The 15,062-nt window shown below is 44.1% G+C and overlaps 2 protein-coding genes across 2 annotated transcripts in view; one reads left to right on the top strand and one right to left on the bottom strand.

Moving 5' to 3' along the window:
- DPEP1 (dipeptidase 1) overlaps window positions 1-15,062 on the bottom strand; it is a 56,505-nt gene that overhangs the window by 19,328 nt on the left and 22,115 nt on the right. Inside the window, exons 4-7 of the mRNA XM_088447361.1 lie at window positions 11,336-11,486; window positions 9,056-9,125; window positions 7,743-7,919; window positions 3,017-3,101 (exon numbers count right to left, since the gene is read on the bottom strand). Coding sequence (XP_088303487.1) covers window positions 3,017-3,101; window positions 7,743-7,919; window positions 9,056-9,125; window positions 11,336-11,486 — 483 coding nt within the window. The remainder of the gene's footprint in view (window positions 1-3,016; window positions 3,102-7,742; window positions 7,920-9,055; window positions 9,126-11,335; window positions 11,487-15,062) is intronic.
- The window catches only part of LOC148506065 (sulfotransferase 2B1-like), a 118,892-nt gene continuing 117,761 nt past the window's right edge, over window positions 13,932-15,062 (top strand). Inside the window, exon 1 of the mRNA XM_088447366.1 lies at window positions 13,932-13,993. The gene's annotated coding sequence lies outside the window, so the exon portion shown is untranslated. The remainder of the gene's footprint in view (window positions 13,994-15,062) is intronic.

Here is a 15,062-nt window from a genome sequence, read left to right as displayed (position 1 = left end):
AAAACAGGGAAGGTTTTTATTGATGTCCTTTCCGATTTTTTGTCAGCCACCAACCAAGGGCCATATTCAATTTGAAGAGAAAAGTCATTTTCGCGTGTTTTTGGCGAAAACTTTTCGCCGATGATGTCATTTTTTGCCTGTTTTGGTTTTACTCCGTATTTTATTTGGAAGACTTTCCACCTAGGCGGAAAGTCAATGCAATGTAATAGGCGAAAAAGTTTTGCCTATGAATGGGAGGCGGAAAAAAGTGCAGAATTGGGGTTTTGGGGTGCAACATTGCGGGAACTCCCCTGCAGCCTTTAGACAGTCCCCCAAAGGTAAACTGTGTAAAAAAAATGTAAAAAAGGACACCCCAAAAAATGACTTTGAAATGGAGGTGAAAATAAAAATGTTGAGGGACAAAGATAAAATCTAGCGAACTTGACTCTGGGGGGGTCCCCAAGTATGCCCCAAGTTTTTTTTGATTGCAGGTGCTTGCGGAAGGTGGATTTTTCACGATTTTTTCAACTTAACTTTAGCAACTTTTAAATATGCTGTCCCCCAAGTTATTTTCTGGACAAAATACTCCTGAATACTATTCTGCACCACTTATACAAAAACGCTATTTAGCAGCTATTGAGCCCATTTAAAAACACCAAATACCTTCAGCAAGCCAAATCGGGGGGTAACATAGTGAACCCCCATGTCAGAGCATCTTTTGGGGGGTGTCAGGCTGATTTCCCCAAATCTGACAGTACTTTTCGCCTGTTCAAGTTTTGCCCTGTCCCGTTTTCGCGTACTTCCATATTGAATACGGGGTAAAGCGTGGACGGCCGCCATACTTTTCTGCCTATAAAAGACATGATGTAGACGAAAAGTCTGGGAGGCGAAAAAGTATTGCGGATCTGCTCTAATTGAATACGGCTCCAAGCTGATGTTCTGAAGCACAAGTTTAGTGGGGAGGAAGATTTGGGGAGTCCACAGGATAGATACACCTGGCAAACTGTCCAAGAGAGAATCTCAAAATTCTCTATCTCAGTGGTTCTCAACCTCAACCCTCCTGTATCCCCAACAGGTCATGTTTTGAGTATTTGTCTATTGGAGGTGGGATATTTATACCCCTTTTAGACCAAAGTCCCAGGATTTGGAACATGTTTCCAACCCGCATCAAATACGGGACAGACCCCTTTCACACTGCTGAGCCAAATTGGGTTATGTATGGGTCGGCATCGTTCACACCGGACCCGGGTCTGCAGTGACCCGGGTCTTCCGGCGTTGCAGTGGACGCTTGGAGATTATGTAATCTCCAAGCGCCACTGCAGCTGGCCAATCAGGAAGCATTCGTCACGACTCAGGTCATCATGACCCGGGTCGCACCGTTTACACTGCAAGCTACCTGTGCAGGATTCCCGGGTCACTGGACCCGGGTTGAGCACTTTCCACTGATGAAAATCCTGGGTTGATGTGCGTTCACGTGCAAAAACCCGGGATTTTCATGTCAGTGTAAAAGGGGTATAACTGACCCAGCAAAATAGAGTAACTCACCTGTGCGTGAATAAAAAAATCCATAAAACATGGCCTGTTGGTGGTACTTGAGGACTTTAGTTGAGGACCACTGTCATCTCTATCTCATTTATAGGGCCTGATTCCGAGGTGGACACAGTTGAAACCGTGGTTGGAGCTGCCGGAGACAATGGATGCGACTGCTTCCCTGTGTCTGCCCTATGCAGCAGCAGGAGAGAACAGCTGCACCTGGGTGCAGTGTAAATGGTGCCAACCCAGGAATAACCCGGGTCGGTACCATGGTATAAAAGAGGTCTTCGTGGTTTGGAACCATGTTTCAAATCTCGGGGCAGACCCAGGACTTTAGTAAAAGGTGTATTGCAGATATACATATATCTAAAAAATTTAGTGTGTTGAGACAAACCTGTATTTGGATTTATTGGGGCGATTCAATTCAGTGGGAGTTGAATATTGCTGGACAGTTAGCGCCGAAGCCATTCAATTCAGCGCTCTGTTTAGTCCAATACTTACAAGTTAAGTCAGAGAAACCTGGGTGTTTAGTCGCGAGACCGGAATTCTCCGACTAAAGTGCCGTCCGCGAGGCTGTTAGCGCCACGCTAAGCCAGCACTTTAGACTGATGTCTCCTCGCACCCTCAGGAGGGTGTGGGAAGAAATCATTTAGTCGCCCTAACAGCACACTGGATTAAATAGTTTTGGGAGCTCCCTCTCAGGTCTAGTCCATTGGCAGGCATGTATGCCTGCCAATGGAACTGGTTCCCTTGTATTTATTGATGATGTGACTGCTGACAAAAGCAGCAGAATGAATTCTGATGTGTTTCGGGCAATATTATATGCTCATATACCGTCAAATTCTTCAGAACTCATTGGACACAGTGCAGATGGACAATGACCCGAAGCATACTGCAAAAGCATCCAAAGAGTTTTTTAAGGCTAAAAAGTGGAATGTTATGCAATGGCCAAGTCAATCCCCTGACCTGAATCCGATTGAGCATGCATTTCACTAAATGAAGACAAAACTGAAGGGAAAATGCCCCAAGAACAAGCAGGAACTGAAGACATTTGCAGTAGAGGCCTGGCAGAGCATCACCAGGGATGAAACCCAGCGTCTGGTGATGTCTATGCGTTCCAGACTTCAGGCTGTAATTGCCTGCAAAGGATTTGCAACAAAGTATTAAAAAGTGAAAGTTAGATTTAGGATTGTTTAGTTTGTCCCATTACTTTTGGCCCCTTAAAAAGTGGGAGGCACATATAGAAACCGTTGTAATTCCTACACCGTTCACCTGATTTGGGTGTAATTACCCTCAAATTAAATCTGAAAGTCTGCAGTTAAAGCACATCTTGTTTGTTTCATTTCAAAGCCATTGTGGTGGTGAATAGAGGCCAAAATATGATAATTCTGTCAATGTCCCAATATTTATGCACCTGACTGTATGTAAGCTCCAGAAATAAATAAAAATAGAGGCATTCTATTGTACAATATATTATTATTTTCTCAAACTCATCCCAACTTGCCTGCAACGTGTGATAGAGTAGCATTGCTGCTGCATGTCACATAGTCATTGAAGAAGTTTACCATCACCAGGCCTTTCTTCTGTTTCTGGTTAAAAAAAAAATAAAGAGAGTAATTTGGGACCGTATCCTGCAGTTCTATTAGCATGCTGACCATGTAACATAGATAGGTGGATTTATACCCCAACATCCTATAAATTATGTTTTATCACCTGTTATTGACTCCTAGGCTTGTGAACATACAGGATAAAACGTCAGTCAGTCATACACGCTCCTGCATTGCATACAGAGAACTAAATGTATGTTATTTATTAACAGTTTCTTATATAGCGCAGCATATTCCGTTGCGCTTTACAATTGTAAACATTAATAGAACAAAACTGGGTAATAACAGATATATAGGTAGGAAGGGCCTGCTCGCAAGCTTACAATCTATAGATATGTACACGAGTGGACTTCCCCGATCCGTACTCTTGCTTTCCATACCAAGCGCGTGAGACCACCCCATTACAGCCCCTGCATTGCGGAGAGGAGATGCAGATGAAATGCGTACGACTCTCTGTTGTCCGTATTTGCATACACTTGGACCCGATGAATGCACAGTGCAAAAAACGCACAAGATATGTTCCGCAAATTGGTGAGCATTCAATTCTGCGTCCACTCTGCCATCCAGTCATAATGTCGGCAAGAAAATTACGACATTCACAAATGTTGACATTGTAAAAATTTCGGTATCTAACTTGTTAGGGTTAGGCTAAAATATGCAAGAAACTATGTCGGCTTCTGTTGAATACATGTTAACTGTCAATATTATGAACATGTCGACATTTTATCAATGTCAACATGTGAGTTTCAACATGTTGCTTGTTGACCTAATGGCCAAGTCGACGGCCCTAACTGTCAGCATTCAGAACCTGTCAACATTCTCACTGTTGACTTTTCATACCACACCCAACAGCCTCAATGTCTTTTGTTTTTGAATAATTCGTCTTCAAACGATAGTAAAACAGATGGCAGACCATTGTAATTTACTATTATCATCATTATTATTATTTTGCTATATTGTGGTTGAAATACAGCATTTAAATGTTTCTACCAGGGACAGGTAGGCAGGGAAGGCAGGGCCTCCCCTGTCATACTCATGAGATATGATATAAAAATGATTAGAATAATACAAAGAAGATATTTAGAACTTATAAACATCTTCTTTGTTTATTGTAATCATTTTTATAGTTAACACTCACCAGATTTGTGGAGCTCTCTGGGACTGCAGGGAGATGACAGATGAGGCAGAAACAGCTCAGCCTCGCATTTGTATAGTCAGACAGTGCTTGCCACACCACGGGCAGTAAGCTGCGCAGAAAGAGAGCTATAGAGGCATGCCTCTGAGTATGGGGGGGGGGTGCCTTGAGCACGAATGGACACCTTGGATGTGTCATTTGATCAGGAAGTGCACTGCAGTGTTTAGAGATCAGAGCAGCAAGAGAAGATGCAGTGATGCATGTAGGAAATTCAGTTGGACACTGAAGCTTAGTGTAGTGAGGAAGAGAATTAGCGTGAGTAGGGGGTGAGTGCCTCCTCAGTCATTGACCTCACCGCACGACACTGGTTTCTACCTCCCTTAACCCTTCCAGCACTAGAGTATAGAATTGCTGTACTCAATCCGGAGGCTGTGTCTATTTGCACTGTTTAGTGCTGCACCAGTTTCATCAATAATTAAACAAAATATGATTTTTTAGGTAGAAACTTTCTTTTGGTAATATATATATATATATATATATTTATTTTTTTTGCTGCAATGTACAGAGAAAACAGGCTAATATATTAATTCAACTTTCAATATGCAGCCTACTTTTTATTTTTGAACCTCCAATATTTAGGAGAATTATATATGTGTACTTTATTAAAGGGTGTACCTAGAAGTGTGGACCATAATAAAAGCATAATTATTTATGTATTTGCTTTTTCTTTTTGTTTAATCTTCTCTAGATTATTTTTGGAAGCTACGTACATTCAGACTATGCTAGGGCCATAGCTCGGCTATAATGCGCCCTGTGCTGCTCCAGGACTTCATGTGGTCACGTTGAAACGGCAGAGCCGCCAGGACCAGGAAGAAGATGATCACACACAGCGGCTCTGTGGCGGTATTCTAGACTCCAGGGTGCCGACACGTTTCGATACCCAGTGTATTTTTATCAACATGGAAAAAGGGGATCCGCGCCATTCCACTTAGGGAACCTATATATCAAATGGTAGTATTTGCTGCCATTTAAAAGAAAGAGAGAGATCTAGAACCTCTCTTGGTAAATCCAGAAACAGAGAGTTCCTTAAGGCTCAGCTTCTATCGAGCAAAATGCATAGCAGGCTTATGCTATCTTTTTGGAACAAGTGAAGATAGCAGAAGCCCGTTACGCATTTTGTGGGTGGGCTGCCCGCTTCCTCAGACCTGGTCATTATCAGTAAATACTTGTTCTAGGAGTTCTATGTTGGAACAAGCATCACTGGGTTTGATGTATCCGGCAGAGAAATGAGCGGAGAAGTGGACCAGTGGAGAGGTTGCCCATAGGAACCTAACAGCTTCTACCTATCATTTCATATAATGTACTTGAAAAATGCTACCTCAAAACTGATTGGTTGGACATTTTCTCCACTGGTCCACTTCTCCACTCTTTTCATTGCTTGAAACATCAGCCCCAAAATGCGTTTGCGGTTGGATGGTCACGTCCTCTCTGTATGCAGACCAAAGGCCATATGACCAACACAGAAATCGGAGATCTAATGATGCGGGCAGCGCACCTGCGAAGCACGTAACGGATTTATGCTATCTTTCCACATGCTAGATATAAGTTGACAAATTCCTATTCAACACTGCTACTTCAGAACCACTCGCTTATACCTGTGATGAACTATTCATAAAATCGAAGCCGCTTCAGTTAAGTGGTTCTGACTTCTCACTTGGTAGATCCTTATCAATGCAGATCTTCTGCCTTGGTAAAGATACGCTGAGTATCACTATGTGTCGGCACAGTGAGACGGTGGGGATACCCGGCTTCTTGACCATACCCATCATCGGGGAAGGACTCTTCTACAGACTCTCTCAGGACCTGGGTTTACTTTGGGCTTTCTGTGATGTGCCCTTGTACTGCCAGATCTTGGTATGATGCTAATTTCTGCTTTCAATGTTGGATATAACATGTTATAGTATTTGTGCTTTATTATTATTATCCTTTATATGGCGCCACAAGTGTTCCGCAGCGCCTTACATAGTACATAGAACTAATAAGTGAACAAGAAACAAGTAACTTACAGTACATTACAGTGCAGGACAAGCACACGATACATTGCTGCAGTAGTGATTAAAGCACTCACAATAAGCAGCTGGGAGTTGGCAGTCACGTGTTAGGTGCCCTTATGGGGAGTAAAGAGTAGAAGAAAATGTAAAGAGAAGCACATGAGGGAAGAGGTCCCTGCTTGTGAGAGCTTACATTCTAAAGGGGAGGGGCAGACAGACAGGCGTGACACAGAAGGGGAAGATACGGAGGAAAGAGCATGAGGTGGGTTAGGATGAGTGCTGGAAGGCCTTGATGAAGTAGTGGGTCTTGAGAGCCCGTTTGAAGATTTGTAGAGAGGTGGAGAGTCTGATAGGGAGAGGGATAGGATGCTTTGTGTAAGCGCATTACCTATTACAATTGTATTTCATCTCATAGGATGGTATTATGCAAGATGTTTTCCTCTATCTCATTTGCTTGTGACCTATGTAGGAGTTCATCTATGTGATTCATTGGTGTGGAGAAGAATTTCAGCAGATGTATTTGATGGGCCCCTACTTCTATTTCAGCTAGTAAGAGTAAAGTAACTGGGATTGTTTAACGTGCGGATTCTCTTTTCACTCTTTCTGCAAAAGACTCAGATGGGTTCATCACAGCTAGTAAGAGTATAAACCCCGGATTTCTTTCCTTGTAGGGATCTTATTTTTCCATGGTGTAATATCATCACAATTTAAGTTGACGGGGCCCATTTATTAACGATCGCATTTGCAGTTCGATCTGGGTGCGTTATTAGCGCACATGATCATATCGCCTGGATGTAACAAAAAGCACCAGCAGGAACAGGAGCTTGGAAAGGAGCCCGTCCCTGCGATGTGCCCAGAGTGAAGCGACCGAGTCAGCTGTCTCTTCACTCCTGCGCTGGGACTCCTGCACATGCGTGGTCTACATTCCGGTACTTGGTAAATATGACAGCATCGCATCCCCCATAGAAACCTATGGGGGCTGCGGTGCTGGCGGAAATGGTGGGACAGCAGCAGACATGGAGATATCTGCTGTGATCCCTCCATAATACATCTGGGGGATATTTAATCGGTATCCCCTGAAAACGGGTATTCTCGGGAATACACCAGAAATAATAAATGATAAATGGGTCCCTAGGGGTGGACTTTATTAATTGTAATTAGAACACAGTACACTATGTTATTTTTCTGTGTCTGCAAATATACATAAGGAAAGAATCATTGTGAACGAGGGAGAAGGAACTAAAGGGACTCAGCACTGAGAGTGATATATAAATTATGTCTGCTAATGTCTTTATGTATTAAGCATGCTGGTAGCTTCGGGCACTACCAGTGGAATGGCCAGGCCAAGCCTTCTCTCAAGGAGAGGGGATATTATTTGGGACAGGAGCTTAAACTGTAAACCTGTTTGGATTTATCAGGAATCCCTTTTGCACTCACCACTATGCTGAGCACATCGTCCTGTACGTTCCTGGCATGCTTGCACAGCTCATAGGCAGACGAGTGACTGAATATAACGGGGGCCCGGGAGACCTCTAGTGCATCTTTCATGGTTTTAGCCGACACATGGGCTAAATCCACAATCATCCCGAGGCGGTTCATCTCCAGTATGACATTCTGTGGGGAGAAAAGGGATAATAATTCCATAGAGCGCAGCTGTCCAGCAGGTGGCCGGCCATCCAGATGGGGCTCCACGGCTTTTTCACTGTCTGTCTGTTACACCCTATACATTTAAGCGTATAATCATTTTTCCTTGTATTCCGCCCCCACAAACATGCTATAACTTATACAGCTACTTTTGCATCAACCAGGCATCTTACATGACAAAGTGCATTATAGGTGCAAATCGACCAATTATTATTGCAATTAAAAGAAAACCCTTTAAAACGTACTAATGTCATTTATAATAGGAAGACATCCATGAAATCACCTTACTCAGGTGCCTCTATAGGACATTGGAGAACCTGGACCAAGCAGTACACTGGGAGAAATGAGACTTGTATTGTAATTTAGGGATGGTTCAAAATTGACTATAGTCAGTATTTAGAAATTCCTTTTTCACGTTTGCTAGCGTGTACTTCTCCCGCTGGGTCTACTGCCATTGAGCAAATGAACATGCAAGGGGTTTTTTTGTTTTCTTGGACACACTTTAAATAACAAACACACAAAAAGTTGTCTTGCTCCTCGCCATATGTAAGTAGGCAATGGATGCAACTGTGTAAAACAAATGTGTAGCACATCTGCATATTTTGTGTTTAGTAAATAAGCTTTCTTATTTATATCCCTATCATTCTTGTTGCATATATCTTGCAAAATGTGTCATTTTTGTCTTGGGTGCCAAAAAGAGCTCATTTATTAATATGATGCAATGGAAAAAGGCAACCAATCAGATTGCTTTACAGTACACTAGACACTGTACTAGAAAAATGACAGCAAGAATCTGATTGGTTGCGAATGATAACACTCCTTTTTTCCCTGGCGTCTGTTTTTTTTTTTTTTTTTTTTTTTTAGAAGTGTCCACCATTGTTTTAGCATTGGTTGGCACATAGCAGGGAACTGAGCAATGCATTTTTCATTTATTAGATTATTTATTTGAAGCCTTACTTGATGTTATTTCACTTATATAATATAATTAAATAGGCAAATCTAGATTTTTATTTGTCTCTCCAGTAGTGCGATCTTTAAATCCAATTAATCTTTTTAGCTCCTTAATAGTAACCACAGATAATTTAATAGTGAGTCCCCAATCTTACCTTCCCGAATTCAGACAAGCCATTGTTTGTTGCTGGATCTTTTCCTGTATCCACAAGCCAGTTATCTACCCTGAAACAGTCCAAACAAAGAGTAGTATAACTTGTGTCAGACTGCACTCAATGGAGTATTTTTACTAAAGTGCAGGTGAGAAGAGTTAGAGTGAGAAGTGCAGTTGCCCATAGCAACCAATCAGATTCTACTTAACACTTATCTAGCAACTTCTAGAAGATAATAGCTAGAATCTGATTGGTTGGTATGGGCAACATCTCCACTTTTAAAAACCTGCACTTTAGTAATATACCCCATATATGACTCATCTTTATAAGTGTTACTTTAAACGTCCAAATCCCTGATCAACATGCAAAGCTCTCAACTTCAATTTTCAGTAGAGACTCTTTCTGGATAATAGCAATTAAGTTATCTATGCAGGAATCTGGCTATGACACAAAATTAAATGTCCCCCCCTCCCACTTACCCCATGTAGTGTAAAGCTAGGTACACACCTTACTGACATAGCTGCAGATGTTGGTTGTTCATATACAGTACACTGAACTACCATCATATGTCTTCTGGCCGTGTGTCCCGCTGGCCAGGGGGGGTGTCGCGCCCCCCCTCTCCGCAGCCACCACTGCAAGTGTACGGGCGATCGGCTGACCGCCCCTACAAACAGCACGATGCCCCAATATTCCTGCAGATATATTGGGCATCGGCTGTGCAGCACAGCCATCGTAATATGTCTGTGAATGGCGTCGTTCACAAACATATTGCTGGCACACACTGGCCGACAGGCATAAAATATATTGGCCGATACTGTAGACCCATGCCGGAAGCATCCTTGACAAGTAAATTTTGTAATATATACAACCAGGGCCGAAACTAGGGTTTATGTCACCCAGTGTAAGGCAGTAATTTGCCCCCGCCCCCCCCCCCCCCAAAAAAAAACAGGGCGTTCTTGAGCAAACGTGTTCACGAAAGGAAGTGTGGTTTCGTGATGCAGTAATGCCCCTTACACATTATGCCACACTAAGTAATGCCCCTTATAACATTATGCAGTGGCGTAACTACTGTAGGTGCAGGGGGTGCGGCTGATATGGGGCCCGGACCGACCCGTGCACCACGGAGCAGGTAAGCTCAGAGGGGAGTGAGGAGGGTGCAGGGAGAAGTATGGAGGGGGCCGCCATGGACTGAGGGGGCAGGTGTGGACCAAGAGGGGGACCTAGGGGGCCCATGAAAATTTTGCTATGGGGCTCCCCTAGGTCTAGTTATGCCACTGACATTATGCCACACAATAATGCCCCTTATAACATTTTGCCACACAGTAAATGCCCCATATAACATTATGCCACACAGTAATGCCACTTATAACATTATAACACTCAGTAATCTCCCTTACACATTATGCCCTCACTGTCTTCCCTCACTAGATACTTGATCCAATATTTAGAAATACCTTTTACCATCCTTAGCACACCCAAGAAATCATTCCAAACAGGTGCATGTTCAATGAAAGGCAGGGCAGGTTATTGTAAGATTATTTGTAAATACACTACTGACCTAGCAGGTATAGCAAGGAATATAAAAGGGCAAAGATGATTTAAATGAAAACACTGTCAGTCTCCAGGAGGCTTTGCTGTAAGCTCCACCAGCACCACAGTAAGCCACACAGGCCTGCAGCTATTGGCATGCAGCCTGGTGCTCTGTGTGGTTTATTCAGCATTACCTGGCAAGGCAGTGTTATGTATCAAGTTCAAAAGCTCTCTTTATTTGTATGCAATAATGCATGACAGTCACAGTCAGTGACAGCACTGAGAGTTGTTACTTGTATAGTTAGGGCAGAGCCATGATGGGGAGGTTGGGAGGGGGGGCTGGCCGTGCTGCTACCTGGCCGAGTTGTGACAGGTGCAGCGTCTGAGCTGGTGGCGGCAGCTGCACGGACTTTGCACTATTGCGTCCCCAGCAACAGTGGCAGACGGAAGGCAGCAGCTGTGTACACACACAGCGATCACAGCTCACTCACCTTCCCTGCGGCGAGTGGCCCTCTCAGAGAGGGGGGCCCGTGGGTACTTGCCCCCCAGAGCCCCTACCTTAATCCAGCCCTGGTGTCGGCGCTGTGCCATCTCAGACCTGGCGCCCAGGTTACGTACCCCTCCCTAGCCCCCCCCCCTTAAATGTGGCCCTGATACAACATGAGAAAATGATATATACCAGCTAGGTATCCATAAATTGTTCCATCAGTGATATATATTTCATTTAATGTATATTTCAGATAATGCTCTTACCATGGGGTATTACAGCTATGAGTTATGGTCATATAACGCACCCCTAGGTTATGAAAAGTTCGTAGTACTCCGAAACTGCTATCAATCGAGTGTCCACCCTCAACGCCAATCAGGCTGGCCACTTTCTTGGCCTGGATGGCCTCTGCAATCCCTATACAAAAAGTAAAAAAAAAGAAAATAATTTAAAACTGTGCAGTCACACAACAACACTTCCCATTATCAAATTATCCCACAAGCAGAAAAGAATAAATAACAAAGTTAATACAAAACTATAATATAAAAACAACTTCCTAAATTAAAAAAAAAAATACCCACAAACATTTAAACATTTTATTACAATGATACAATAGAAAATAATAATATTATTTAAAGCATTGATACAAAGAAACATTACTAAGATACCCTACACATCTGAATAATAGGAGCCTATTACCGCCAATGTCTCTTCTATTAGCTGAACATTACAAATCCCAATACAATCCGGATGTTCAATTATCTCATATTAGAGAGCCCAACAATTCAAAGTGACCAGTAGATGGAAACCAGCTGATAACAATCAGTAGTATGTCACAGTAGATATTTCTCCATTATTAACCGGCTGATAGTGATCCTCATTTAAAGAGCCACCTTCTAATCAGTAATTACGGGCACATCTCATGTAGAAAGCCTGACAATTCCAACCAATCAGCAGATGGAAACATTTGAGTTCCAGTCAATATTTTGTAACAAGAGGTCTTCTACCAATGTTGCACACTGAGGGCCTGATCCAGAGGCGCTCGCAAAAAGCGAGCGCTCGCTCTGAATTAGGGCGGGCGCTGTTTTTTTAGTTGTGGCCTCTTTGCCACTCGCATAGCTGTGGGTTACCTGCTTGCGAGCGGGTCTGAATCAAGCCCTGACCATTGTGCTTTCAGTAGCCTATTTATCAACAGATATTTTTGTGTTAACCCCCCAAAACACCTGTTTTTTTTTTTTCTTGGAGGGGCGGTACCCCCAAATATTAGGTGTCACCATGAAGTATGTGCGATCCCCTGGTTTTGAATGCAATAGCAACAGCAACTCCTATTAGTTTCCATGGAGGCTACTAAAATGATGAATTTGCCAAGTTCTGGAATGCTTTGCTTGGCCCCGGAAGTAGCAAACGCTGTCTTAAGATGATGTTAGCCATTGTAGCCTATTGTCTACCCTTCACAAAATGTACGCAGGTGGGCTGAAGTGACCCAGGAATTCCCCAAGTCCATTTACTAGTGTGAGGAATATAGCGATATGGCACATAGGAGCTCATTCAGACCCGCTTGCAAGATGCGATCGCTCGCTGGCAAAAAGGGGCTGGATATTTAAATTAAGCGCTCGCACTGCATCGCATAAGGATGCCCACTGTGTGTTAGCGAGCTACAGCAAATTGCACCCCCTTGCCACTCGCAACACACGTCATCTCTGGGAAATGTATGATTAATCGGGACCATCGTGAGCCATCGGAGCTGCTCGCAGCCCTTGGGGTTGCCTTTCCCCGCCGCAAGCACTGCAATCAGTGCGGGCTGAAATACATGCAGGTGACGTATACAATGACGCTACTTTGCTAATTATGCACGCTCTTTAAACGCCATTTTGGCGGGCAGACACGCCTGCGTTCGCAACACCACTCCCCCGTTCATATGCACCTTCCCCTGTTACCAACCACAAATGGCACTATCTGTCACTCAAAGCAGAGACCTGATAGTGGCTTGCGAGCTACCTAAAGCAGATCTCAACGAATGGCTTGCGCACGCGCACTGCGAATTATACACATGCGCAGGTGGGTGAAAATCGCTCAGATCGAGCGATCGTGCCTTAGCGAGCAGGTCTGAATCAGGTCCTTAGTGCTAATTATAGTTTCATGTCATAACAGATTGGTAATTAAAAGCCATGGAATAACTGGTTTTCTAAATGTGAGGGCTGGAGAGCTGACTGTCCTTATTAGGTCATGTATCCTTTGAGTCCTGTTACAGGCTAATGAAAGGCACAAAAGATGGAAAGCTAACCATGTGACATGCAAATGGTACCTAGCTCTGTATGTTCCTGAAAGGGCCTATTTTCACATTTCGAAGCCACAGCTTAAGTTTAAGAATTGTTAGGTATAACATATGACTGTCACCAGGGGCGTAGGGAGGGCGGTTCCGATGGAGCGCGAGCTCCAGGCGCCGATGGTGTCTAGAGGCGCCGCGCACTGTGCCTTTGGCTGGCTGAAGTCTCTAAGCAGCTGACATCGCGCTGGTGCTGCGCCGCGGCCACATGCACTTGAAAGATTAGGGAGGGGCACATGGGGCGAGTACCCCCAGGGCCCACTCTCACTGGAGCTGCAGTGCGGGAATATTTTTGCTCATCTCCAGGCTCCGCCGCCCTGCGCTGCTGCCGGCGGTGGAGGCTGGAGAGTGACTGGCAGAATTGGTCCCCTCCCTGTCCCCGGCCAGTGCAGTGGCTGACACCTGACCTTACTTTGCTCCTTGCTTCCTCCTCCGGCGGTCGGGTGAGGTGACGAACTGCGTCTGCACTACAGAAACTTAGGGGCGGGACATCATGACGTCACACGCCCGAGACAACAAGGAGCGAGACTCATTTTGGCAGACAGCTACAGTAGGCGGATAGAACTGAGCTGAAGGCGGCCCACCCCAGGCAGCAAAGGTAATTGAGAAAAGGGGCATAATTAAATATATTTTATAATGGCTGGGGGTGAGGGGGGATTATTAATTATATAATGGCTGGAGGGTGAGGGGGGATCATTAATTATATAATGACTGGGGGTGAGGTGATCATTAATTATATAATGACTGGGGGGTGAGGGGGGATCATTAATTATATAATGACTGGGGGTGAGGGGATCATTAATTATATAATGACTGGGGGGGTGAGGGGTATCATTTATATACTGGCTGGGGGGTGAGGGGGGATCATTAATTATATAATGGCTGGGGGTTGAGGGGTATCAATTATTTAATGGTTGGAGATGTGGGGTATCATTAATTATATAATGGTTGTGGGTGAGGGGGGGATCATTAATTCTATAATGGCTGGGGAGTGAGTGGGGGATCACTACTTATATAATGGCTGGGGGTGAGGGGGGGATCATTAATTCTATAATGGCTGGGGAGTGTGGGGGGGATCGCTATTTCTTTAATGGCTGGGGGTGAGGGGGGATCATTAATTATATAATGGCTGGGGTGAGGGGGGATTATTAATTATATAATGGCTGGAGGGTGAGGGGGGATCATTAATTATATAATGACTGGGGGTGAGGTGATCATTAATTATATAATGACTGGGGGGTGAGGGGGGATCATTAATTATATAATGACTGGGGGTGAGGGGGGATCATTAATTATATAATGACTGGGGGTGAGGGGATCATTAATTATATAATGACTGGGGGGGTGAGGGGTATCATTTATATACTGGCTGGGGGGTGAGGGGGGATCATTAATTATATAATGGCTGGGGGTTGAGGGGTATCAATTATTTAATGGTTGGAGATGTGGGGTATCATTAATTATATAATGGTTGTGGGTGAGGGGGGGATCATTAATTCTATAATGGCTGGGGAGTGAGTGGGGGATCACTACTTATATAATGGCTGGGGGTGAGGGGGGGATCATTAATTCTATAATGGCTGGGGAGTGTGGGGGGGATCGCTATTTCTTTAATGGCTGGGGTTTGAGGGGGGATCACTACTTATATAATGGCTGGGGGTGAGGGG

The sequence above is a fragment of the Taudactylus pleione genome, unplaced genomic scaffold (genome assembly GCF_031769625.1).
Source record: "Taudactylus pleione unplaced genomic scaffold, aTauple2 ptg000430l, whole genome shotgun sequence".
NCBI classification, from domain to species: Eukaryota; Metazoa; Chordata; class Amphibia; order Anura; family Myobatrachidae; genus Taudactylus; species Taudactylus pleione.
Note: the sequence above shows the minus strand (reverse complement) of the source record. Positions and strands in the feature narration are given on the sequence as shown.